This window comes from Scomber japonicus, chromosome 15 (assembly GCF_027409825.1).
Source record: "Scomber japonicus isolate fScoJap1 chromosome 15, fScoJap1.pri, whole genome shotgun sequence".
In the NCBI taxonomy this organism is placed as follows: domain Eukaryota; kingdom Metazoa; phylum Chordata; class Actinopteri; order Scombriformes; family Scombridae; genus Scomber; species Scomber japonicus.
This window is the reverse complement of record NC_070592.1, coordinates 25,801,696-25,827,534: the sequence shown is the minus strand read 5'-3', so window position 1 is coordinate 25,827,534 and position 25,839 is coordinate 25,801,696. Positions and strand designations below refer to the sequence as shown.

The window sequence follows — 25,839 nt, the reverse complement described above, 5'->3', positions numbered from 1 at the left end:
TAGTTTCAGACTGGTGGAACTGGTGATCCCAGCAGAGACGAGCTCAGAATCTATTTGAAAACGAGTTGAAAGTAGTCCAGAAGAAGGCGTGGGTGGAGATGATTCACTGAGCTTGTGTTGTTAATTATAGATTAGGAAATTGAAGTGAAATATATAACAGAAGTCTCGATAGATTTTTCATTAAATAAAAAAAAATGCATTTGAACCAGGACTCATTTAAACAAACTGGGCTTGGGTACATTATCTCCAATGGTTGATAGTTGACAGCCAAACTGAACAAGGATTAAACTTGGAGCCAAATGCTCAAGCTAAATCCAAGTCTGGTTTAAGAAGTGCTCGTTCATGGCTTTGATACACAATCCGAGACCTCAAGTTTCCATGGTAACTTAGACCAGACTTATTTAACGCTGCGTTCCATTTAGCTCAGACGTCACACTCGAGTTTGAAGCGTTCTAGTTCAAGCCAGGTTAGCTATTGATATCAATACCTGTTGATAAACAGGCGTTTTGCTGTATTTTGCTCATACAATCACCATAGTAACAGTCCACAGACAGAAGCTGGACAGTGCTGTGTGTACGACTGATTTAATGACGCACAAATAAGACTAAAGCTCTAATAAACAGGATGTTTTTATGACCTTCGGAGTCAGTTGAGATTTCCGACTGGGAATTTGGAAATTCCGACTTCCGAGTAAAAACGGAACGCACCATAAAGCTTCTCTATGAAGCCAAATGTTAAGCCTGGTTTACTGAAGTGAGCCAGGCTGACGTTAGCTGTCTATATGAACTATGAATCAGCATTCATTCTTGTTAACTAAACATATACATTGTAAGAACTGTAGCTTTGTGCAGAGGGTAATGTTAAACAGCTTCAGGTCTCTGCCTCAAATACAGCGACACACACACACACACACACACACACACACACACTATAATACTCAGCTTGTTTTGGTATTGATTGGATGTTTGTATTGAATGGATTTGGTAGCAGTAAAGTACAGCTGGTGTCATTTCTCAGTATCCTGCAGTGAAAGTGAAGGCTGCTGCTGCTGCTGCTTCACTTACTGTGGAAACATCCCAACCACCTTAATGTCCACACTTCAATATGAAGAGTCTGATTTTAATTCTTCCCGACTTTGGTGTATTTTAACAGTTATTTCAGACATCTTGCAAAATATGATCAGACATATACCCACGTATGAAGACATGATAGCCGTGCTGCTGCTGCTGCTGCTGGGGATGTTCAGTATGATCGTGTGTAAACCTGCAGGACTTCTACTCCCCAGAGTGCTGCTACATCAGTTTAACTTTCACAGTCTGAGGTACTGTAGCTGCTGAAAAATTCAACGGTTTTAAGATTTAAACTGTCAACACTGAGGACTTTATACTCACATGTTGACTGCTGTAGAAGTCTGTCGGTGCTGAGGAACAAACAGCCTTTAATGGTCAGATGTGGGTATTGTGATTATTGTGTTTTAAAGGACAGCTTCACACATTTTTCATATGACCATTGAAAGAGGTTTCCCTGGCTGTAATCATTCCTCCTGTTCATACAGATTGAAAGATCTCCTTTAAATGTACTTGCAATGGAAGTGATGGAGAGACAAAATGTACAAGCCTCTTCCTGTGCAAGAATGCATCTACAAGTTTAAGCTTGAGGTTTCAGCAGCATGGCAGTATCTACCATACGGGCAATCTGGGCAAGTACCCAGGGGCCTTGAAAAGACCCATTTTCATGATGTCAATAATTTTTGTTTTCACTGTCAGAAACCCAGTATGTCCAAAACAGAAAATATGAGTTACAAGGTTTCCACTCGACAGCAGCATTATCTATTCAGAAAAAAATGTAAAAAATGTTTTAGGGGAACATGAGCCTCAGTACCCAGGGGATACTAATGCAGGCTTGTTCAGCAGTGTGAGTTAGTCATATCAAGTGATATCTGACACATTTACAGTCTTTTTAGCATCAAATCCCCTTTTAGTGTTTCCCTGTTGAGCTGTGGTGGAAGTATAGTAACAAAAAGACTACAAACACTGTTACATTGAAACATAGAAGACTTGATGTGACTCATTTGGCTTATTTGAAGCTTCTTATTAGCTTCATATCAACTTTTAAATACATTTTGACACAGGAGGAGGACTGTAGATTACATTATGAAGGGATGTTCTAATGGTCAGTATGAACAGGAAGAATGATTACAGTAAGATAAACAGCATTCAAGATTAACTTAAACCATATACAACACATATAATAAAAACACACACAAAACATCATTTAAAAGTCCTGAAATATATATAGTGTGTGTGTGTGTGTGTGTGTTTGTGTGTGTGTGTGTGTGTGTGTGTGTGTGTGTGTGTGTGTGTGTGTGTGTGTGTGTGTGTGTGTGTGTGTGTGTGTGTGTGTGTGTGTGTGTGTGTGTGTGTGTGTGTGTGTGTGTGTGTGTGTGTGTGTACTGCTGTGTGAAAGATTGTTTTCCTCCGTTCTCCTCACTGCAGCCTCAGTCACACTGTGACTCATACTAATAGGATGTGTATTTTTAAATGCGATTGCGTAATTGGCTGATCCTTCCTTAATCGTGACAGTTGTTTTCATGCGATGTAGAGAAAAGAATTCTCAACTCAACTAGTTAATTTGGGAGGCCTGGAATGGATTTTCAGTCAGTTTGTTGTTCCCTAAAACAAAACGGCGCATTAATTAGCCAACCCACCTTTTGTTCAGCTTCAGCGTGGCCCCACATCAGCTGCAGGGGAGGTCCAATCTAAGAGGTATTCATTGATTTACTGAGTACTAATGGAAAATAGAGGCTTTAATGAAGGGGATAAGTTTTCTAAGTGCATGTGTTTTTATTGGCTGTAAAGTCTAACTTCAGTATCAGCTGCTCTGGGATTCCACAGCTTGATTAATTAGCTTCTTTTGGAGACTGTTGAAGTTTTTAAGCGTCGTCTCTTCTGGGAAATTCTCCTTTAACATTTGAAATGACAGCTTTTTGTTCATTTGTTTCAGGAGCTGTTGACTGCTGAGTTTTGGACACTGTGATGGAAAATCCTGGTAAGAAAAAATCATTAAATGTATTAACTAGACCAGGGGTGTCAAACATTAGGCTCGTGGGCCAGAACCGGCCCGCTGAGGGGTCCAATCTGGCCCACTTTCCTTCCTTCCTTTCTTCCCTCTTTTCATCCCCCCTTCCTTCCTTCTGTTCTTCCTCCCTTTCTTCCCTCCCTCCTTCCTTCCATATTTCCTTCCTCCCTTTCTTTCCTTCCTTCGTTCCTTTTACCCTTCCTTCCATCAGTCCTTCCTTTCTTTCTCATGTCCATCTGTACTTCCTTTCTTTCTTCCATCCTTCATTCTGTCTGTCCATCATATCTTCCCTCCCTCCTTCCTTGCATCTTTCTTTCCTGTCTCTTTTTCGTTTGTTCGTTCCTTTTTTCATCCCTCCTTCCTTCCTTCTGTCCTTCCATCTGTCCTTCCTCCTTTTCTTTCCTTCCTGTCTTCTTTTCATTCCTTTTATCCTTCCTTCCATCTTTCCTTACTTTCTTTCTCATGTCCTTCTGTCCTTCCTCCCTTTTTTCCATCCATCTTTCTGTCCGTTCATCATATCTTCCTTCCCTCCCTCCTTCCTTCCATCTTTCTTTCCTGTCTCCTTTTCGTTCCTTTTTGTTTTTCCCTCCTTCCTTCCATCTTTTTAATGATCCGGCCCACATGAGATCAAATTGGGCTGTATGTGGCCCTTGAATGAAAATGAGTTTGACACCTCTGAACTAGACTGTAATTTGGTATTTGTAAAATATTGAAAGGGTTTTTTAAATTTACATTGCTAGATTAATTTGAAATATGTCAACAAATTTAAAAAATAAAAGCATATAAACACCTCCTCAAAACTGAAACTATGGTTAGAGTTAAGGTTCCAGTTTAAATGTAAGTGTCAGCTGTAGCAGACTCCCTTTAATACCCCCAATCCTAGTATCACCATGACATAAAGCTGTGAGTCAACAGACCCTGTGGTTGTTTATTGAGCTAGGCACACACACACACACAAAGGGGGTCGGGCCTCCGTGACGCACTCTGGTGTTGACACAGCAGCTATCTGATTGGCTCCGGCTCAGAGGACACACCTGTAGGTGAGCGGAGCTGCCGGGTTTCTGTCACCTGGCACGCATGGCCTTGTGTCTGTTTCACTGCTGAGGCTCAGAGATCGTTGACGACCTCGGCGTTATCAGGGACACACACAGAGAGAGACACACACACAGAGGATTTAGCTGTTCTGCTGCATTTTTGTTTTTTAACATCTGTGGGAACATACCTGGGATGGCTGTACAGTCTGAATATATCCGTGAGTAAACCTGCTTTCTCTCTCTGTTGTTGAATGTAGAAGATTTCACCTCCTTTTCTAACCGGCAACACGTCCTTTTATTTTGAAATCGTGCTAATGTGATTAAGGCAGTCGCCTTTTTAGGTTATTAAACTGTCAGGAGAGGACAGGGCATGAGTCCATGAGCACTTTTTTTAGGCCACTGGGCCAAACAGGAACAGATTAGGGAAGCTTGATGTTCTCATCCCTGCTCCGGCACTGTGGCCAAAGCAGTAAAAATAAACCAAACTTCCTCTTCTGCTCCATCATAAAAGCGACGTGATTATGACAGGAAACGATTGGAATGCTATACAAATCCCTACTTTTTTGATCCAAAAGGGCACGGCCGCTCTCATTACATTACAGTCACTACTTGTATAATTTTAGGGCCATCACGATAAGTGTTTTTCCTGAGTCACCACGTTTATTTCTGTCAAGTTTCGCTTCCTGTTTCTCGGTTAATGTCGTCTGTCTCCATCTACTGCTGCTCTTTGGAAAGAGTTAAAAGGATGTCATGGTGGGTCACGTGATGTCATATTATCCCCGTCCGTTTACCAATCATTTCCACGGCTGTCCTCATTATTGTCCCTGAATCACGAGGGCTGATCCGTGGTCTTACATTCCAAGCATTCCTGTGTCAGAGTGGCACTCTTAATGCAGTGGCTTTAATTGGACTGTAGGGGGAGCAACAGTTATACAAGCAGGTTATTGAGTCAGCTTTGTTTGATGTATTAATGTCACTGCTTTGGTTTTTTTTTAGTTTAAAAAAAAAAAAGAAAAAGTAAACCAAAATCAATCACTATAATGGAAACACCTTGCATTTATGAAATATAAGCTTGTGTAGTATCAAGTTTCTTTGTGATGTATTTGGATTAGATAACATAGAACATACAAAACAAGAACACACTTACAATGTGCTTCCTATAAACTAACAAAAAACAAATGTCATTTTTTCCCTGTCCTAGTTTCCTTTTTTAAGAGCTCCTTTAACTCCCACACACTGATTATATATCAGCTAATGACACAGTGCTCTGATAGAGATGTTCACACACTGTATCTTTGGCTACGTATGTGATTAAGGCCTCTGTGTCTGCTGAGGTGTTGTATGTAAAACACTTTCCTGTCAGATATTATCATGCTTTACAGTGTTAAAGAAATATCTGAGCGCTATAGTGTGGCTCAATTGTTTGCTGTTTTTTCCAACTATGTTTATTAGCATTAGAGGCACATATAAGAAAACACGTGGGAGTTAAAGTGAAGCAAATAGTCCCAGTCATAGCTGTGAAACCGCCATCTGACTTAATGTCTTATGAGTTCACACATGCCCAGAGAGTCATCGGACACCTCCACCCTGTCACTTCCTCTCCTCTGGCACTGAGCTCCACCTCGTCCCGGCTCACCTTCCACTTCTCCAGTTACCTCAACACACCCTCCCCCCTCGACAGAGACAGTCCCCCCCCCTTGTCTTTCAGGGAGTAGTGTTTTGGCAGTGTGCAGAACAGTGCCTCTCTGGGGGGGGGCCCCCTCACTGCTTTGCAAAATCCCTCAAGGCTTTGACGGCCGGACCAGCCAAACCTCAAAGCTCGCCCGCTGTGAACTTTGCCCCCGAAAAATGCGCTCTCAGGAATGAAAGGCATCCAAGGCTGCCGGATTACCTTATTGGCCTACCTTATTTATGAAGTCAGAGCTTCAAGAAGGGAGGGACCTAAGCACCGAGCGAGTGAGTGTGTTTGTGTTTTTTTAAAGGGAATGAAGGAGGGAGTTAGGGAGTGAGAGAGAGAGAGAGAGAGAGAGAGAGAGAGAGAGACCAAATCTCACAGGCTGAAGGGGAGGGGAGAGGGCACGACTACAGAGACCAGAAACTAAATGAAGCGAGCGAGCAGTCAAGACGGCTCTTGAGTTACAGGAGCTTTACAGGGTGGCTTCAGGTTTTCCTTTCCTGCCGTGGGCCTTGGGAGAGGCAGGGCCCGGCAGGCCAACGGCACCAGGAGCCGTAGCATGGGACAAAGTGCTAGCGGTGAGACAGTGGCCCAGCAACCAGCCCAACACAACACGGGTGAGTCGGAGGACAAGCGGCTCACTAACGCGCGGCTGACTCATACATAAGTTGTGAGACGATATTTCTTAACGTGGAAACAGCCTGTCAAGCGTGTTTTGCATTAGAAGAAGAAGACGAACAGAAGAACAGTTAATATATGAACAGGTGTTTCTTTAAGCAGAGAGAGACTGGAAGGCGGCAGGCACAGACAGGTGTAGAAGAATGCATGCAGATGGAATGTGGTGATTGTGAAATGTACAAACCACACAAACTTCTCTCTGTTTTGCACGCAGCGCTCCATCTCCCCTCTGGGGCCAATTCTGAAAAAAAAAAAAAAAAAAGGGAAAGAAGATTTCAGGGGGTACAAGGCACCAACTGACACCACTTCTTTCCATGTGAATCTCTCTCTTTTTGAGCTTTCATGACTTGGCTTTTCATGTTGTAGTCTAACACAGTTATTAGGCGATGCCCCTGCAAAGCCCCTGACTCACTGGAAAAGCTAAACACTGACTTTCAGAACCTGTTTCTGCTGTCTAAGGGAGGGAACCATTTCTCAAGCTTGTATTTGCACACTCACAACTCTTCTTGATAATACAGCCTGTAGCTGTACTGCAGTCCAGCATCTCTGACATAGGCCAGCTGTCTATCTTTACATACACTGCTAACCCCCAGCCTCATGTTTGTAGAACAGAAACAATACCATGAGTGAGTTGTACGTGGGTCAATATTTGCCTCATATGTTCCAGTCTGCTTTTCTGTTCAAACACTTTTTCAGGCGCCTAAATAAAACATGTAACATGAGAGCATCCTCTTCGTTACATATTTGTTCTCCGTGCTAAATGTATTTTTGCCCCCAGTTTGCCGTTCAGCACGTTTAGCGCCGACACGTCATGTGATTGGCATGAGTCATATGGATGGACTTGACTACCCCCACCCCCCCAAGGGCTGAGGGGTATTGCATTAACGCCAGGGGGTTAGTTAGCTGTTTTCTTGCTTTTTTAGTCAGCCTTTGAGTTTGAATGGTTGAGCGTTTACAGGAGCCTGTGTCGTTACTGCTGCCAGGCAATGTTGAAACAAGCTTTCCTGTTTAGGGTCAGCTTGTAACACAGATCTATAGCTTATATCTTATATCTTAAAGTGCTTAGTTTAGTCTGAGCTTTGGAATCTTTACCCTCATCTATTAGCGGTCCTTGACTTTTTTTTAATTCTCTGGTTGTTCTTTTGACGAGCAGCACCATCTAAAAATGGTCCCGCTCTGTGACACGAGGGCAACACATCACACTTGGATTGTGTCGCAGCCAAGCAACATCACCACCACCCCAACCTCTCCCAGTTTAACACTCATCGGTGTCTGGGTTATGTGTCCGGAATAGCCGCGAGGTCCAGCACTCTTGCACAGAATTGACTGACCTCTGTGTGCCTGCATGTCAGCATGGGCGTTTCACACATACATGCTTCTCTACACTGGGTAGACAAAATAATGTAGATGCTCTATGGACAGGGTATTTTTCATGATCATTATTGCATCGTTGCATCGATCAGGTTGAAAGTTAACCAGCACTTAAATGTGTGCTTTAGTAAATGATCTGCACCCAAACGTTGGGTTTAATGGTAAATAAACTGCAGAATTATTCAGTATGTCTGTTTGAATAGTCTTGACTCATATACGCCAAGCAGTCAAACTGCATTGAGACAGAAAAATAGTGGTCATACGTTAAAGATAATGAACACGATAGAGACGTAGTAATGTGAAGTTATACTGCTGATTCATGTATAAAACCTTATCTGACATTGCTTTTGTCAAGTGTTAACTTTTTGTCTGCTCCCACTAGAGATAAATGAAACTAAGTGTGAGGATAAAGGGCTGCGTCAGTGAGGTCAAGGCTGAAGAGCACACATCTTTCTCTCCCACCATGTGATACAAGACACAGTGTATCATAGCAATAGTTTGGCATGTTTGTACCTCAAGTTGTAACTAATCCAGCTGATCTATGCCACCATCACCATGCTGGCATGTTAATGAAAGTACAGATGTTTGGGGTTGACAGATGAAGGTATCATTGAGTCACATGAGAATCACAGTTTCCTGTGCTTCTGAATTGATTCACAAATGCCAGAAATGTTGACAGAAGGAAAAAGGTGGAACTCAACTGTGAGGGCAGTTCAGCACCCGGACAGTCTACTCTGTGCACATGCTAGCGTTATCTTGTAGTTCATGTTCAAAAAGGGGAATCCTGTTTAGATTTAATAATAACATTGGTGAGATAAACATTGCGATGGTGAACCTTCTATGTAGTCACTGAGAGACTAATGTTAGCGCAGTGGAGCAGCAAACTCCAGCAGTAACAAACGGGAGCAGCTGACCGACACAAACGACACAGTAAACCAACTCCGAGGTGAAGAAAATGACTCGGTGCTCAGTCTGTCTCTCCTCAACAACCCTGCTGAGTGGGCAGCCATGTCTTTCCTAAGAGGTCAGTGCAGCAGAGAGGCTGCTCTCCACTGCCGCAGATATAAAGTTAATGATACAGCAGAGCACTCTTCCTCCACCTCACTTTGTTATTCTCATACAGACAGGAGACTGAGATGCTTTCTTATTATTCATCTTAATAACTAGTTATGTTTCACATTGTATTTCAGTGGACAAAGGACACCAGTGAAAGGTTTGGCACATTCAGAGACTGAATACAGTGTCCCCTTCTCTATGTGTTCAATTGAGAATACATTGTGAATCAAATCCGCACCACATATCATGATAGTATTAAACTGGGTAGTAAGTGTATGGGCCCAGGCCTTAAGCTTTCCTCTGTGAATGGAAGTTATTCACTGAGAAATAGTTTTGAAATTGGTTATGTCACAGGTTTCAGAAGAAATATCCGTCTGGCTGTGAGAGCACTGTGTAAATCATAGCTGGCTTTACTTTCCCGATTGATAAATCAGCCAACTCGCAACCCACCATTTCTTGCCTCGTAATCAGATGACATCCATCATAAACTAAAAATCTGAAACATATGACTTTACGAAAGTGGAAATTTCAGCCAGAGACAGATCAGTGACTCATTGTAGGCAGCGGAGGACGTAATTTAGACAGGATTAAACATAACCTAATTATCTATCAATGACAAGAGCTGTAGCCCACACATGACTTATCAGCATAGGAAACTAAAATGGGCTGCAATCATTATCTTGATAACAAACTTAAGTCCACTAGTTTCCCTTTTTTTTTTTTTTTTTTTTGAAGAACAGCAGCATATCTGATCTGTAACTCGATTAAAATGTGATGGATTGCTCTACATTGTACCTGACTGCTAACTGCTCATATTCCAATGAGCAAAGTTATTCCAGCTGTATAATAATTGGACACTAGCCTCTGAAGAAAAAAGAAAAGAAAAAAAAACCCTCTATGGACAGAACCAAAGTCTGGAGATGCACAAATAACATCAGCAACTTTGCACATTGTCAGCACATGTATTCTAGATTGATCAAATTCTTGACAGTGATTAATAGGTCATGCATTAATCATTAATATCTCCATTCAATATACAAAAAAAGAGCTGTCCCGAGCTGACCTCTCCGATTTCTAATTCTGGCTACGTTCGTGTCTGACGTTGAGAAAACTCATCCGTGGGTTATAGCTTTTATAGTGATTGTAAAAAATGACAATCCATTTTTAATCTCCTCCAGTTGTCCCACATGTGTTACACATCTGTAGGACAGGTAAGCCCATCCTCTGTCAGATATGATCCAGCTGATATCCATCAGTTGCCGTGCCTGTGAAAGAAAACTAGGAATCTCATCTCTTCACCTCCTCTTTCATTTTTCATTTTTTCATTTTTACACCCCATTAACCACAAGTGAAACTTCCCACTGAGACTGATCAGTGTTTTTAATATGTAAGATGAATTAAATAGACTGACAACTGGTTTGAAACTGTAATTATGTGGCATAAAATTGATACGTGTCATTTAATGATATTGTTTGTATTTTATTTGCAGTTATATTAATAAACTGCTGCAGGGGCTCACATGTCCTCATTCTCATCAACATTGAGATTGTGTTGATGCTGCCTCAGGCTGTAGTCTTATCTGTACGTGTTGATGAGAAGTTCACTTTTCTTTTTATTATTAGGAGCTGACGAGGTCTGACTTGACTTTTTAGCTTGGGGGGAGGGGCATGTTCTGTCTGTCTGTCTGCTTTTAATGACTCCCACTGAAATTAGTTTGTCCCTCCCAACACACACACACACACACATACACACACGCCTTTGGGTGCAACACACATCTTTAACTGCTAATTGGCTCTGTTATTTTACCCGCAACCTTTTTGCTTCCTGCAGGCCCAGTGTAACACATCCTCAGTGCGCACCGCAGAGAGGCAATTTATGTGAGGGCAAACATCAAACACAATGTAAAAAACCTGCAGTAATTGTGTTTCTGAGAAACTGCTGTTGGTTCTGTGTCAGAAGCTGTCAAGTCTAGTCACTCCTGATTGGCTTATTTACCCAAGAAGTTGCTTTCAGGCTTTTTTATTTTATTTTAATTTTGCCACCAATTAGAGGAGAAAGTTTGCTCAGATTTTAGAAAAGATAATATCTGGATTTATTGAGCTGCCAAAGATAGTGACACGTGTGTGTGTGTGTGTGTGTGTGTGTGTGTGTGTGTGTGTGTGTGTGTGTGTGTGTGTGTGTGTGTGTGTGTGTGTGTGTGTGTGTGTGTGTGTGTGTGTGTGTGTGTGTGTGTATAGCCCACACTTTTTTATAGCAGTTATAAAAAGGATAAAGTTATGTCACACATCCTTGAATACGCATTTGTGGAAGTCAACAGCTGCCAATATTAAAATAAAATCTTTGTCAGCTTATGTCACCTCTATTGTTCACATCTCTTAATTCATTTATATTGAATGTCAGCCTCTTTCACATGGTGTCAGTGTAACAGCACATGTCTGTGTATGTACTGTACTAGTTAAACAGTGGTTAAAGTCCTCTTTCATGGTTTCTATGCTCTTTGCCATTCAGTACAGTGTTGTGCAACTTCTGCCTCACGACTCATCACCTAAGAATTACAAAAGTGGTTTCACACCCACTGCTTAATCTATTCAAAAGAATAAGAGTCACAGTTTCTGTTGAGTTGGTTATATTTCCCCTCGTAGTTTAACTCGTATTATTATTTTTAAAGCAAAAAAAAAACAAGACTTAATAGCGATGGATGAATCTGACAAGTACATAAGATATTAAATGCTAGTGTACTCACACATGAATTCACAGCACCCTGTAAATGATGTTGGGAGAGGCTGTACCCATATTTCACCATCTGGCTCTCATGTGACAGCTAATCAGGCTGCAAGAGTGGAATTTGGACCGGCCTTGTTTAGAGATTTAGTCTTTTTTATTATGACACATAATTGAAGCAGCAGTTTAGAGATAAAGCCATGACCTACATATGGAGATAATGCTGTTTGTTTGACTTATTTATTATATAATTAGAACACGCTCTATTGTTTGTGGTGTCTCTCAATTTTAACCTTTTTTTTTTTTTGGGATCGTGACAATTAGTGCTGTAGGCTGGAATTCCTTTCTAATCTGTAATAGATGTTGGCCAAGGAGCAAGGACTTATCAGTTCCATTCATTCATGAATACAATGAACTGTTCTTACAAAACTAATATGAGATGTGTGAGCAGTGCAGTAAAGTGTTGGTCTTTAGAGATGACTTTTTAGATGCTTATCACTGAGTATCATTGTGTTCAAACTTTTTTGCCATTCTCTGAATTATTTATTTATTTTTTCCCCCGCCCCTCAGACGATGAGGTGGACCTGCAACACAGCACGACACCGGGCGAAGACGGAAACTCGGGCGGGGGAACGCCTCCGACCAAACGCAAAGGCAAATTCTCCAAAATGGGAAGAATCTTTAAGCCCTGGAAATGGAGGAAGAAGAAGCCGAGCGAGAAGTTTGCTGAAACGTCTATAGGTAAGCTGGGAACAAAAGCTTATTCACAATGTGTGTGCATTTTTATGGTTGATTATTCATTTCTAAAAAGGTCAAAGCCCCAGCAACACTTGTAGTATATTATGGAACAACTTCACTCTTAGACCAACGGGGTTCAGCTCGAGGCCTTCATCAGGGTCATCATTAAACACATTACATAGTCTTTAAATAGGGTGGTTAAAAAGTAGCAGAAAAAAATCAACCAGTTATGTGCATCCAGTCATCAGGAGGACAAAGGGAGTGTCCAATAAGATTATCATTGTTATTTATTGATCTTTACTTTTTTTTCAGCTTTGGAAAGAAAGATTTCAGTTCGAAAAAGTCGCCAAGAGCTGATAGCAAGAGGTGTTCTAAAGGAAATCCCAGAGAACGGTACGTAATGTGAAGTAATATAAAAAAAACCTTATTATTCATCTCTTTCTTTGATGATGTTCTTAACTGTGTGTTTCTTCATGGGACAGAGAGCAACGATGTGAACCACTCTAAAGCACCGGTGAAGAATGGCCACCCTGTGCCCATGGACGTGGACAAGGTGTCTGAAGTTGGAGTTCGGGTGACCCGAGGGGAGTCGGACAACAAGTCCAACACCCTGAGGCTGGCACAGGGAGACGAACGCCGAAACAGAGCGCCGTCCGACGCCTCGCGGAGCAACCGGGCGCCTCTGGACGTGGACTCTCACGCTCGGCTCGCCGTGGACGCAGACAGGAGAAGCCGCCTGCCGTCAGACGTGGATAAGAGAGGGTCTTTACCCAGAGGACCCTCGCAAGACGACAGATACCGCAGAGACGAGAGGGAGGACAGAGGGAGGAGGGACAGGGAGGACACAGAAAGAAGGGAAAACAGGGAGAGAGAAGGAGGAGGAGGGGCGGACCGGAGGGAAGACAGAGACTTCAGGGAAAGGCGAGATTGGAGAGACGATAGAGAGAAGAGAGACGAGAGGACGGAGAGAGACAACAGGGAAAGGAGGGATCGGGACGAGAGGGAGCGAAGAGATAGGGATGAGAGAGAAAGGAGGGATCGGGACGAGAGGGAAAGGAGGGATCGGGACGAGCGAGAAAGGAGGGATCGGGACGAGCGGGAAAGGAGGGATCGGGACGAGAGAGAAAGGAGGGATCGGGACGAGAGGGAAAAGAGGGAGCGCGAAGATAGAGAAAGGAGGGATGACCGGGACAGACGAGAAGATAGGGATCGACGGCCCGAGAGGGAAAGGAGAGAGAACCGAGACGACAGAGAAAGAGAAGACCGGGAGAGGAAAGACCCTCGAGCGGAGAGAGACGACAGAGACAGAAGAGAGGACAGGGACAGACGAGATGACAGAGAGAGGAGGGAGGACAGGGACAAGCGGGAGGACAGGGACAAGCGGGAGGACTGGTCCAAGAGGAACGAAAGACCTCGACGAGAGGAGCGGGAGAAAGACAGGAGGGAAAAGCCGGAGCCTCTTCGCACCGCGGAAGAATCCCGACCCCCCGTCAGACCCGGACCTGACGTGGACCCTAGACCTCCTCTACAGAAGAGCTCCTCAGAGGACAACAAGAAGCCTCGTCCCGCCTCCGAGGCTGACCGAAGGACCACCTTACCCAGATACAACCCGGCTGCTGAGTTCAGAGAACGTTCAGGTAACTACAATCTAACCCTAACTTTATTCATACAGCAGCTTTTTAACACAGGTTCATGTAATTCAAAGTGCTTCACAGCTGATTAACAAGCTGATAACAAGACAGAACAAGTGTAGACCAAGAGCAACATAAAGAAAAAGATTACAAACAAAAGACTTTGACAATTCTAAAATAAGATCCAATTTAAAAAAAAAAAAAAAAAGGACAAGATAGGAAGTTGATGGTTCTGATGTCATTTGTCCAAAAAAAAAAAAAAATCAAAGTCGTCTCAGTATCTTGGCGCACCCTTAACATCAGTTGACTGCCGACTTAGATAAGACACACAAACTTAGTGTTATCTATCAACTCTCTCCGTGGAAAGAAAACTATTTCTGCTTGGAGATAAAAAGGAAAAAACAGAAAAGTAGATTTGTTCCAGCTCCTCTGTGTACTGGTGTTTCTGTTGCTCCCAGTAAAGTCTGAAAGCCTGTTTTCAGTCTGTAAGGTAAGCATTGAAATAGATTTAGAGCATGTGGGCCCACTTGGTATAATCAGTATCTGTGTCTAGATAAAGGTTTATTGGTCTGGATCGGGTCTGTCCAGTCAGGGTTAGACCAGATGACCTATATCTAACCCTAACCCTTTAATTAGGCCGATAACGAGATTGATCTCATACTTTATATTTAACTTAATAACACGGCTGCCAGAGCACACTCAGGCTTCATCCTTATAAAGAGTAACCGCTTCATCCTAAATTTGGCACACTGTAATATACATGAGCTGCTTTAGTGGCAGCCTAATAAATGTACATAACCTACAGCTACAAATGGAGGTCCTGTATTTAGCTTGATTTATTAATATGATATGGATGAAAGTTTAACTGGGAGAACGTGACCCCTGACATCAATGTGATGCAATCAGCTGATTATTTTACTGACAAATGCTCAATCAATCATTTCAACTTTATTTATATAGCAGCTTTCATACAGGTTAATTTAGTTCCAAGTGCTTCACAGCTGATTGAAAAGCTGATTGAAAAGCTGATAATACGACAGAAGAAGTATAAACCAAGAACAACATAAAGAAAAGGAATAAAAACAAAGAATCATTTATAATAATTCATAATAATCATCTTAATAACTTTATTTATACAGCACCTTTTGAAAAACAGAGTTTACAAAGTGCTTTGACACACAAAACAAAGACATAAACACAGAACAGTAATAAGGCCAACATTAACAATTTGAGAACAACGCACGCCAGAGAAAATGAATAATACAATCTAATATAAATAAATAAAGTAAATTAAATAAGTAAAATAAACTTAGAGAGAAAAAGTTCTACGTTAGACTAAAACTAGGTTAAGAAAGATTGAAAAGAGAAAGAAACATGAATAAAACTGATAAGATGATAAAGATATAGATTGATAGGAATGATAAAATAACTAAATCAAGTAGAATATGTCTCAGTCTGTTGGAGCTAAAGAAACACTCAATATCTTTCAGGAGTGTTCTTTCTTCCAACAGCCTTTGGTCCACTGCAGACAGTCTGTTTTATTAAAGAGTTCAAAACCTCACTGAATGAATGTTTCATGCACAGATTCAGCAATATGTGAGTGCTGGACTTATCAGTGCCTTTTAATATGTTTTTTCCATTCACACATGATCAGCACAAACACAGTGCATGCGCTGGCTGAGCTGTCATGCACGTCTTTTTCTCGCACGTCTCTGATCCCAGTCAAGATTGCTGATAGTGAAAAAAACAAGTTAGAGCAAGATGAAGAACAGCTCTGTCACTTTCTCTTCTATTTCAACAAGCACACAAATGTTAGATTTGGTGAGCTCACAGTACAATTTTCAGAACAAGCAGTGAGTGAGAGCGTCAACATGATTAATTGAGGTTGAGAAAAAACCTCTGATATTAGCAATGATCCTTTCCATTTGTATTATGAATTGTAAAAGCCGTTTCCATTGCAAACCTGCCCTCCATCCCCTTTATTATACAATAAAGGTCATTGTACAGCGTTGCGTAATAATGCACCACTCAGCCATTTAGAGCCACAACGGTGTTACAACCATTTAACAACCTCACACAGAGTGAGGTATGAATTCCTAACAGGGAAACACAAGTGAGCTACATAATAAGCTTGTGATGGGACATTTTTATTCTACTAAAAGAAATGAGTGTTATCATAAAGTGAGAAGAATGCGCTCCTATTTTTGGCCTTTTTTTGGCCTATTAAACACACCTTTCCCTTTTTAGCCAATAATCTCCTGTTTGACATTTCATACCTTTTATTATTATAACTAGCCTGAGGAGATTAAACATTTCCATCCTGTTTGCACTCGTATTTGTCAGGTTTGACAGGCGAGTGAACACGCAGTGAAGAGTTTTCTTAGTAAACAGTCAAGTAGAAGGCTTCGTCGTGATGAAATACCAACACAAGTACGAACCCAAGTCTCCTGATGTTGCTGTGAAGGTATTTTTTGGGTGAATGTTCCAACAAGAGTTTCAAAGCCTCGAGTAAATATCAGACTTTGAAAACACCAAAAGGGGAAAAGAAATGATTAGATTCCTTCTGTGCTGCTTTGATTTTTTTTTTGATTTTTTTTATTAAATCTCCACGTCAGCTGTGTGCGAATATTAAGACCCCCCCCCCCTCGTCTCCTAATATTTGAAGAGCCTTGATCAGAGCTGTCCTCTGGGTGAGCTCCGAAAGATGTGCTTATTTTGCAAGGTTCAGTAACACCTCAGTGTTTTCTGTGATATCCTTCATCCTTACTAGTTCATTATGTAGAGAAGAGGACACGTCTTGTTTAACACAAAGAAACTACAAAAAACAAATATTACTAATAATCTTTATTTATAGAGCACCTTTAATACATCATCTGTATATGATACACTATAAGCAGCAGTTACATGTTCCTTTAAGCATCTTTTATATCATTTTAAAGAGGAACAGTTTGTTTTATCAGGTGGGAAATGCTGTTTCTTTATTTGACCCCTTATCAAAATTTGAACTCTGCAACTGTGAACTTTTGGGAGGATGAAGACCAGTTGAGTAAGAACAGATCAGTAAATGTGCTTGAAAAGAAATCAGAAGCTGTTTAGGAATATATATATTTTTTACTTGAATGCATCTTCTAAATAAAAACACATCTTTGAAAAGTATCGACGTTAAGAAGAGGTCTGAAGTTTTTTGAAGTAGAGGAACAAAATGTTTCTGGAGGATCAACATTAGGAGGAAAAGACTGTAGTATAGAGGAAGAAGTCTTGTTGTGACCCCTCAGCTCATGTGTGTGTGCGTGTGTGTGTATCCTCCCTCCCTCCCTCCTTCCTTCCCTCTGTAGAGTCTGCAGCCGCCGGCGTCCGCTTCGCCCCCGACCCCCACCCGACACCAGACTCCCAGCCAGATCCTCCCCCGGCCAGACAAGCCCTGCTTCCCCCGAAATTCCTCTTAGCTTCCTCCACAGATCCCGCCGCCTCCTCTTCATCCTCCTCCTCTTCATCCTCCTCCTCTTCATCCTCCTCCTCCGCCGCTCCTATAGCCGTGGCAAGGCCGCTAAGGACTGTCTCCCTAATAACAGACGACCCACCTCGACCCTCCTCCACCATCACAACCACCTCCTCCTCCTCGGGCGACTCTAGTGCACCGCCCCCCGTCCCTCCCCACGGCAAGACGCCTCCCGTCCCCCCACCCAAACCCACCAACCGCAACAGCAACCCCGCACTGCTAGGTGAGTGTTTTTTTTCTAGGACACCTCTCTAGAAACAGCAGCTTCTGATGTATCTTTCTTTATACTGTCAGTCAAACAACATCCAAAATGAGCTGTGTAGAGTTTTAATGAGGCTCAGGGAAGCTGACCACACGGACATTCTGACATCAAACAATACTACTCCACAAGTTGAAAGAAACAGTGCTCAAAAACAGCTCTAACATTTATTTTATTATTAAAACTGTTGGCAATTAATTTTTGTAGATAATTGTTGTTTTTCAGGCCCACACAGACTCTGTGCCCACAGAATTTCGATGACACCTCTGCAGATTTTTTTGTAAAACTCAAATTGTTAAAACCCAGTGAAATGAAAATGACTTTTCCCCCCAATTTTAATCCTGTGTCCCTGTGTTAATTGCTTATTTATCTCTTATTATATGCCAAAAATATAATATAATATCTCTTCCTGTAAAATAGTTGCTCAAAATAGTGCACTACATTACAATACGACATAGTGCACTACATTACAATACGACATAGTGCACTACATTACAATACGACATAGTGCACTACATTACAATACGACATAGTGCACTACATTACAATACGACATAGTGCACTACATTACAATACGACATAGTGCACTACATTACAATACTATATAGTGCACTACATTACAATACGACATAGTGCACTACATTACAATACGACATAGTGCACTACATTACAATACGACATAGTGCACTACATTACAGTACTACGTAGTGCACTACGTTACAGTACTACGTAGTGCACTATATTACATTACATTACTTAAATATTCCACATGCCATATACACTGCAAACAATCCCACAGTGCAGTGCTCCACGTTTTAAGGATGTGAAAACTACCATCACATGACTCTACAGCTGATGACGACTATTAGTTAGTGTCTGAAACGTTGATTTGCTGCTCACTGTTGATTGAACTATTTAGTGTTAATTATACAGGGAGTAGACAGAAGAAGAAGAAAATGAGCAGCAAATGAATGTGAAACTAAGTAGATAAATGTAGCAGGTAAGATCAAACATGACGTTCAACTGGTGCAACAGGCTGCAGGTGTAGAACACAAGTCCAGTTATGACCTCACTTGTTTTCAGGCTACGGTGTCGTGGTGAATCAGAGGCAAACAAAACAACTGCTGTGAGGTGTTTGTTGGGATTTATGTGGAATGCTACAGGAAACAAGATATTCTTTGAGTGGATAAGAACAAATGATCTACATACTTCTGTTTTTAAAGCCATTGGTTTTGTATTGGCCATAAGTTCATGAAGTCCTTTCCCTCAAATAAAGGAGTCTGAGTCTCACAGTTAAGCCTCATCTTGTTGCCGTGCAGCGTGTTTTCCAACTGTTGCTAGCGTGTGGTTTCATTTCTCTGGAGAGGGAACACGCACCGGCTTGTCTTTGCACCATTTATGCAACGCAAGCGATTCTCCGGAGGCCAGATAGAAACCGATTGGCTTTTTACTGTTTTCATCTCCTTTGTCCCAGCATGCCACAGCTGTTCCTGTTCCACAGCCCATCCCAGCAGCAGTGTCTGTAAAGCAGTGACACATTCCACCGCCATTTGTCAGGCGGGGTTTCTATGCATATGTTACTGTATTCACTTCACACTGTTACTGATACAGTGTGCACATGTTTGTAGGGAGACAGCAGCTTGCAGTACTGTATGTATCGTAAATGGACTGAAACTTTATGCACATGAACAGGCAACCCCAGCACAGTACATCCTCTATTTTTATGCTTTTCTTACAGCAAAATGTGTTGGTTACGTATCAATATTCAGGGTATAATAATGCATGTAAATACAGTCAGTCAGAAGCAGAATACATGTTCATAGATAAAATAGTTTCCCTATGATAAACTCCCTAAAAGATGACTGTTTAAAGTGAGTGAGCAGAAAACATCATGATGAAACTATGAGAAACTATCAAAAGCTTTTTTTTTTATCTTCCACTCAGCAGCTGGACAGTGTTAAAACATTATCCGAAAGTAGGCCTGTCACAATAATTATCGACTTATCAAGCAATAATGTAATTATTGACGTCATCATGTCTATATATGGACTTATGGTATGATACATGTACATGGCAGACTTCACATTAGCAGCTAAGATGCTATTCATGTCACATTGGCTAAACCTAGTAGTGTCCTCCATTCCTCACTGTGTAGTCCTGAGTGGAGACTGTAGAAGAATTAAAGGTAAATAACTCTGTATCCAACCATAATAGCAGTCTGTGTTTTTACATCCCACCCCTCTTATATTACTATACTATATTATCATTTATATCAGTGGTATAAAATTATCTTCAAATGACAATAATATCATTTATCGCAATTATTTCTGAGACAATATATTGTCCAATAAAAGTAGATCTTATGACAGGCCTATCTGAAAGCGTCCAAGCCCCCCCCCCCCCCCCCCCCTTTTATATATTTCTCTCCCAGCTCGGAATGTAAAGCCCAGCCCCCCTTACCCCTCCCCCCTAAAAAATCCCTGACATCTCCACTCATTTTCGCCAGCCTCCTCATTGAACAGGCAGCCTCGTCACTGGAGCGGCTGGAAACGTCAGACCGAGCTGGGCCTCTACCTCTCTCTACCTGTATACCTGCGGCACAGGGCCACCTGCTCAGGTACCCAGTGGTACCTCACCTCCATTTTTTTTTTAACCTAACCCCCCCCCCCCCCCCCCCCCCCCACCTCCACCCACCATCTCTGCATTGCATGCATCAGACCGGCAGAATCGATTTCAGCTCAACTAACTTATTCTAAACGCTGCTGTGAAAGCACTGCATGGAACTTAACATCCAGTGTTTGACTCCAGTCCACGTTGGATCTGTCTCATGAAATACTTACTAAACAAACGGAAATGTGTCATGTTGTTAAATGTTGACATGCTCAACTCTCCAGTGTTGCACAGTCCTCAGTGAGGTACAGCATGTAGCATCTTGTTATATTAAGTCTTTTGTGTTAATAACTGGCTCAACAGCTTTGAACGTTTTTAACTGTTTTGATTGTTTTGACTTCTTTTGACTATTTCTAACTGAGTTTGACTCTGACTGTTTTTGATATTTTAACTGGTTTTAACTGTTTTTGATATTTTAACTGGTTTTGACTGGTTTTTGACTGCTTCTGACATATTTGCTTGTTTGATCTAAAAACACTAACTTCACCATTCAGCAGGTTTGAATGTGCATCATGTTGTGGCTGCATGTTGGACGTGTGTATTGAGCGGTCTTCCATGTCTCTGTGTATTAATTGGTTACTGTGGTTTATTCACAGCTGAGCTTTCACAGTCTGGCAGCGGCATCATCGTGGTGCCAGCGCCCGCTAAACGATCTCCACCAACCCCACCCAAGAGGATGACCCCTGTCACCAAGCGCCATTCCATGGATCCTACTCCTCCCAGCCAGACCCCGGAGTCCTCCTCCACCACCACCGCTACCGATCCGGCCCCCACCTCTGCACCACTGCCCCCTGCTGCCCCTAAAGGAGACAACAGCGAGGACGCAGCAGCAGTCCAGCAGCAGCAGCCCTCCACTGACTCTCTGGCACCACCACCCCTGCCCTCCCACATACCCCCGTCTCCTCCAAGAGTTCAGTCGCTCCCTCCGCCAAGCATCACCACCACCACCTCCTCCGACCCCCCAAGCCCCACCACCGAGCCTCCCAGCCAGCCTCCGGCCATTCCTCTTCACATCCTCATCCAGAGAGCGCTGGCCAGCCCCGGCCCCGCTCAGCCCAGCCCCGACGGCTCCCAGAGGGCCCACTCGCTGCTGTTTGAGTCCCCTCCAGATTTCCTCACAGAGTTGGGGGGCAACACGCGGAACTCTCTGCCAATCACCATCGAACCTCTCAGGCTGTAAGTGTCCCACATGGCTGCAGCACAGTAACTGAAAGATGAGAATGAAAGGGAGCAGATGTGCAGTTTCTCTTTGTTTATAAATTAATTTTGTGTAAATTATGTGTTTGATTTTTAATTAAACTGGAACTGCAAGGTAGACACAGTTTTAATAGTCTGACAGCCTTGTAGTTATACAGTACTTTGTAGGAGGGGAAAGAAACTTTATCCAAGTAGAACAGAAACACTTCAATCACTTCACTTCAATTAAGTTAACAGGTAGAAATGAATTGACAGTAATTCTGATCATTGTTAAAGTAATTTTTAAAGCAAAAAAAAAAAAAAAAATTTGACTCTGAAGAACCTACTCAGATTCATTAATTAACAGGACGTTATTAAGCAAATAGCAGCATGGTAAACATGTTTAGTGCTAATTAAAAAAGCTTGGTTTAATCAGGCTTTGTAGCACCATCATCACTGTAGGAAAGAGAAAGAAAAGCTCATCAGGGAATAAAAGATGGAAAACTTTTAGGTACTGAAAGAAACTATAATAAATAAGTGATATCCATAATGTTAAAAAAAAATCAGCTCAGGAGCAGGACAGGAGCTAGAATGGAAATAGTGGCTGCAGTTGGATTGTTGGTCTGTTTATTAGATGCTCAATTCATTACTTTGAATTTAATTTACAAGACAAAATGGGAACATCTGTACTCTGCTTTGGTTTGCCAAATATTCAGTCCATTTCTTTAATTAAGAGAAGATATGAAGTGTTAGTGTTGAGGCTGTGTGTAATCTATCAGTAGCAGAGCTGTAAACTCAAACTGTAGAACTGTGACTCTTTAATCTCTTTAGTTAACAGTTAAGCTTTATTCTCTCACTTAGACACATTAGATAGAGCTGCACAGGTCCATTAGAAACTGAAGACTCTACAGTTTGCTCTCACACTGCAGGCTGAACAGAAATATGACTAGGCAATAAATCAATATTGTGATATTTTATAGATATTGTCTGAGCTTAAGAGACTGTTCTATTATCTGCCTTTATCCACTTAGTCATTATATCCACATTACTGATGATTATTTATCAAAAATCTCATTGTGTAAATATTTAGTGAAAGCACTGATAGTCATCCCTACAATATTGTCAAAATATCCATATCGAGGTATTTCCATCATTTGTGTTCGTAGGCCAGAAGACGACGACTTCGACATGGAGGAGGAGCTGCGGAAGATTCAACCTCAGAGATTCCCCCGCCATCACGATCTGGGGCCCCGCAGCCGCAGGGGTTTGGTGGGAGACCCCAACGTCTGCGTCATCCCAGAAGGCGGAGGCCCAGGAGACAGCGAGGAGGAGGAAGAGGAGGAGGAGGAGTCTGACTCTGACGGCCCCATCCTGTACAGAGACGACGAGGAGGACGAGGAGGACGAGGAAGGCCCTCCGAGTACGTTGGTCACATGTTGGAGACAGTAGATAGAAGTGCTGCTTTCTGCTTTCACACGTGGTGAAAGCTTGTATTTTATTAAAAAGCAGGTTTCTTGAAAGAGCGTTTGAAATGATAAAGCTCCAAGATTAAGAAAAAAAAACTGCTCACAGAGAATGAATAAAATAATGTCCGGGCTTTTTTAAGATAGAATAGAATAAAAAAAACCCTAGCAGTATATAATAAAACATACATTAAACTGATTTGATCATGCTTTGTTGTGGTTAAAAACAGCCAACCAGTGTCTACTTCAGAGTGAATGAATGAACACTCCTTTTGATGTTCTGTTTTCTCTTTATTCTTATTACACTTAAAAGAGCCTGAAGACCTTTTTTTCTGTTTTCTACATTCATGTTATGTAAGAAAGTCGTTCAAATGATTAGTTTTGCACATTTTTAACATCATCCTCTCTCTTTCATTCTGACAGTAAATGTAGTCTCTTTGAGTTTTCGGACCTCCTGTCAGACAATAGGAATCAATTAAGGATGTTACAAAGGATTCAAATTTCTCGTGTTTTTTTTTTAATCTCCTAGGCGGGCTGGCGAGCCGCGTCAAGAGGAAGGACACGTTAGCCCTGAAGCTGGAGAGACAGGAGCGGGAGGACAGGGACGCTCAGGAGAGCCAGGACAGCATGAGCTGGCAAAACAGAGAGCAGTGGGAGGCGGTGAGGAACAAGATCGGCACTGCGCTGACACGGTAAAGAGCTGCTGCGACTCCCCAATGACCCCCCCACCCCACCTTATAAAAACACACACTATCAATCTGTGAGGTCGACGTTATTTATAGAGTAACTCACTATTTGACAGCTTCTTCATCTTAAGACTAAATGTGACTTTTTAGACTGATCTATATCAGCCTGTGAGAAATTGAGCAGTCAGCAGTGTTTTCTGTCTTCAGGCGGTTGAGTCAGAGGCCGACAGCGGAGGAGCTGGAGCAGAGGAACATCCTTCAAGGTATGACCCCCCACCACCCCCACCTCTCCATCCGTCCACCTATCTCTCCATCACTCAGTTCATCACTTATCCAGCCAATTCCTCTACACCGCAACGCCGAAAAGTTTCACTGCAGGAATGAACAGATGAAACAGTGAGCACACAGCAGTTTAGCACAGTATTGATAGTGAAGTCACAGTAATGCTCAGTGTGATCATATTAGCTCATATTTGTCCCCTCATAATCCCCCCCCCCCCCTTTCCATTTATCCTTTATTATGAAGCACTTCCGCGATGTCTTTTTCAATATGAGCACTTATGATTCAGATCATCACTGACTCTCAGCGTTTAATGACAGTGATGATGATGATGACGATGGTAGAAGTAGAGCAGTCATAGGTATTGAAATACAACCAGGTGATCAAAGCCAGATTTACAGTCGTGCTTTAAGGGGGGGGGGGGAGGTTTATGGCTGAGCCCCAGTGCAGACGTGTGTGGCCTCTCAAGCACCGTTTGATACCGACACTGAAGCTGTCACGCTCGGTAAAGACTCATTAAGACATCCTGGCAACAGCATTTCCACCAACCCCTCACCACCACCACCACCATCACCACCACCACCACCCCTCTCTCTATATCACAGTCAATGAAACTGCACATACACAGAAACTGAAGAAAAGTGAGGAGACAAGCTAAAAACATGAACTGTATAATCCTGGTTTCTAGATGTAAATCGTATCTCAGTTTGATGAAGTAAATGAATGAATGCAGGAACATGAAGTCAACTATAAAACCCAACGGTTTCGTAGCGGCGCAGGGGAAGGAGATTTGTGGTTACGTGTTAGGGAATTAATTAGCGCTAAAGCTTCTCACCCTTCACTGCCGTACCAGCTGCCGAAAGGATCATATAGATCCCATACATGCCTTCTTGACATTATTCAAGCAGGCATACAGAGAGATCATGTGACCGTGACAGCACCTGCAGTAGGACTATCATTTAACCTTGTGCGTCATCTATTAATCCAGTTTCATAGCGTCCAACATCCATCTAATGCGCACACACACACACACACACACATTCACACACACAAACAAACAGTGTTCTTTAGTTTTTGAAACAGAATCTGAGTCTACACACTGTAGCTCTCTAATGCAAGTATAGTTAAATTAGAAGTCATTAAACCACACCTGCATTGGTTACACAGTGCAGATGTTTTTCTTCCCTTACAGATTTAGGTATTTCGTCCAGCATCTGTTTTTTTATTTTTATTCCAGATGTGCATGTCTACTATATAACGTTTTGTAAAAACAGTAGCACAACTTTAAAAATCTGACTGTACTCACAGTTGCAGCTGCAGTCCACAGGTATATAAAATAAGCTCCCCCTTGTGGTGAAAAGGTAGAAATTAGGATTTAAACATTATGAGTGTCTGAGCAGATGGAGGCTAGTTAAAAATCAACTCAATGTTGTGAAATGTTAGTGTAGCGTTGTCGTAGCAACATAATAGTTTTTGGAGTCCGTCAGCACGTTTTGATCCAGCGTTTCGCTCGTCCTCAAGCGACCCGGCCGAGACGAAGCCTCGCAAACCACATTCGAACAACGTTGTGCTTTGTGCAGAGGCTGTGCTGACAGCTGCTCAGGTGAAATCTACCTGACTAGCCCTGTTTCTCTTTCTCTCTTATGGAATGTCTTTTTTTTTCTTCTTCTGCAGCCAAGAATGAAGCAGATAGACGGATGGAGAGATCTGAGATCAAACGGAGGCTCACCAGAAAGGTCAGGATGCAACCAACTCACTTTATCACTCATTCATCTACTTACAATCTATTTTATCTTTATTATAAGATTTAAAACACACACGTGAC

General features: G+C 42.2%; 1 protein-coding gene across 3 annotated transcripts in view; it reads left to right on the top strand.

Annotated features, from left to right (window-relative positions):
* Window positions 1-25,839, top strand: part of phactr4a (phosphatase and actin regulator 4a) — a 33,856-nt gene that overhangs the window by 5,861 nt on the left and 2,156 nt on the right. For all 3 annotated transcript variants that reach the window (XM_053334234.1, XM_053334232.1, XM_053334233.1), the window contains 10 exons: window positions 3,004-3,048; window positions 12,184-12,354; window positions 12,664-12,744; window positions 12,834-13,988; window positions 17,318-17,704; window positions 21,007-21,586; window positions 22,753-23,006; window positions 23,579-23,741; window positions 23,943-23,998; window positions 25,689-25,750. In XM_053334234.1, the coding sequence (XP_053190209.1) occupies window positions 3,036-3,048; window positions 12,184-12,354; window positions 12,664-12,744; window positions 12,834-13,988; window positions 17,318-17,704; window positions 21,007-21,586; window positions 22,753-23,006; window positions 23,579-23,741; window positions 23,943-23,998; window positions 25,689-25,750 (2,922 nt within the window). In that variant the 5' untranslated portion in view covers window positions 3,004-3,035. The remainder of the gene's footprint in view (window positions 1-3,003; window positions 3,049-12,183; window positions 12,355-12,663; window positions 12,745-12,833; window positions 13,989-17,317; window positions 17,705-21,006; window positions 21,587-22,752; window positions 23,007-23,578; window positions 23,742-23,942; window positions 23,999-25,688; window positions 25,751-25,839) is intronic.